This window comes from Monoraphidium neglectum (assembly GCF_000611645.1).
Source record: "Monoraphidium neglectum strain SAG 48.87 unplaced genomic scaffold scaffold05654, whole genome shotgun sequence".
NCBI classification, from domain to species: domain Eukaryota; kingdom Viridiplantae; phylum Chlorophyta; class Chlorophyceae; order Sphaeropleales; family Selenastraceae; genus Monoraphidium; species Monoraphidium neglectum.
In genome coordinates, this window is record NW_014007976.1 from 1 (window position 1) to 1,615 (window position 1,615).

At 69.5% G+C, this 1,615-nt stretch overlaps 1 protein-coding gene across 1 annotated transcript; it reads left to right on the forward strand.

Annotated features, from left to right (window-relative positions):
* Positions 1 to 1,117: 1,117 nt before the first annotated feature.
* MNEG_15771 (hypothetical protein) lies at positions 1,118 to 1,369 on the forward strand (the record flags this gene model as incomplete). Its single annotated transcript, XM_014035758.1, has 1 exon — positions 1,118 to 1,369. A coding segment is annotated over one exon (252 nt), but the record flags the coding sequence as incomplete, so codon positions are not given.
* Positions 1,370 to 1,615: the final 246 nt, after the last annotated feature.

Below are 1,615 nucleotides of genomic sequence, written 5' to 3' on the forward strand. Positions count from 1 at the left end.
GTGGTCGGGTGGGCTGGTGGGCAACGTGGTGATGCCTCTCACGCGTGTCACTGCTTGGTGCCGTCTGTCGCTCCTTGCTCGGTGCCAGGGCGGCGCCGCGGGGGCGACGGGGAGGGGGCACCGCTTTGAGGCGCCCCGGCCCCACACCGGCAGCTGTGGGGCACGAGCCCTTTGCCTCCCGCCGCCACACACGCTTCCTTATGCCCCACAAAACGAATCAACCGCCCGCAGGTCGACGCACGCGGCGCGGCGGTCGTCGCGGCCGCGGCAACGGTGGCCAACCTCTTCGAATCGTGGCTGGGCGCGACTGCGCAGGGGCGGGTGGAGTGGCTGACTAATGATGTGGTCAACGCGATCCAGATCTCGGTCGCTGCAGCGCTGGCGGTCGCGGCAGCGGCGGCGCTGGGCGGCAGCTGAGCCCCTGTGTGTTTGGATTTCGCTCCCCCCTCTTCGCTTTCCTGCGGCGGCGGCTTTCGCATGCCGCACACGGCCGCCTATGACCTCGTTATTTTATGAAAGGCGAGCCCACCTTGCCCCCAGTTGGGGCGTTTTTATGTTCTCTTGCCTTTGTAACCTCGTGCTGAGACTAAATCAGATTGCAGCAGTCAGATCGTTGCGCCGCCCGGTTCGAGCGCTCACGCATCAAATCGCTTACAAGCACGATCAGCGGTGCTCCCCAAAGCCGCGGACGCAAGGGGAAGGTGGGGAGGCAGCTTGCGGCGGCTCCTCCCTGCCCCACCCCAAGGCCGCACCACAAACAGAGGAAACGGCAGGCGCAGGCCGGCTGGGCGCGGCTCGTCATCGGCTGCTGCGCCACGAGCGCATGAGCGCTCCCGGAAGGGCGGACATGCCGAGCGGGGCGCCGAGAGCCGCGCGCGGCAACAGGGCGCCACGCTGCGCGCCGCGGCCATGCACAGCGGCGGCGCAAACGCGCGCGCCGCGGCCGACGGCGGGGCGGAGCTGGTGGCGGCAATGGATTGAGAGGACGGCGGAGCGGTCGGTGGAGCGCAGCTTTCGTTGGCTGGAGCGCCGGCAATGCTTTGCCTCAAATACAAACCAACCAATTCGAGAAAGGCGTATGACCAGCCCACAGGGTCTGCCCTTGCGCGTGTGCAAGGGACGAGCGCCCGGCCCGCCCCGGCCCGGCCCGCCGCCGCCGCCGCTGTCGCAGCAGCAGCAGCAGCAGGATGGGCGGCAGGTGCAGCAGCAACAGCAGCAGCCCGAGCCGCGCGGCCGCGCGCGGCGGCAGTGGCGGCGTGTGGAGAAGAAGGGGAGTCGGGCGCTGGCCCGCCGGGGTGATGTCGCGCATCCGCGCGCCGCCCAAATAACCAGGGGACCCATCTGGCCGCGGCTCGTGACTCCCGGGTGACAGGATTCAGCCATGTCACAGGCTTTCAGCGGCCTGGCGCTTGCGGCTCCGTGCCCCAGGCTTTGGCGGTGCTGCCGTCGCAAAGACTCTCGATGCCTGTACGTGTCGTGCGTGCGTGTGTGCATGTGTTGAGATTGAGGGGCCGCCCCGGGCGGGCGCGCGGCAGCGGCTGCCAGCTTGAAGGGGGGCCCCCAAGGAAGCAACAAGCGTGGCAGCTCGCGCCTGGGCCGGGGCTTTGCCCGCGGG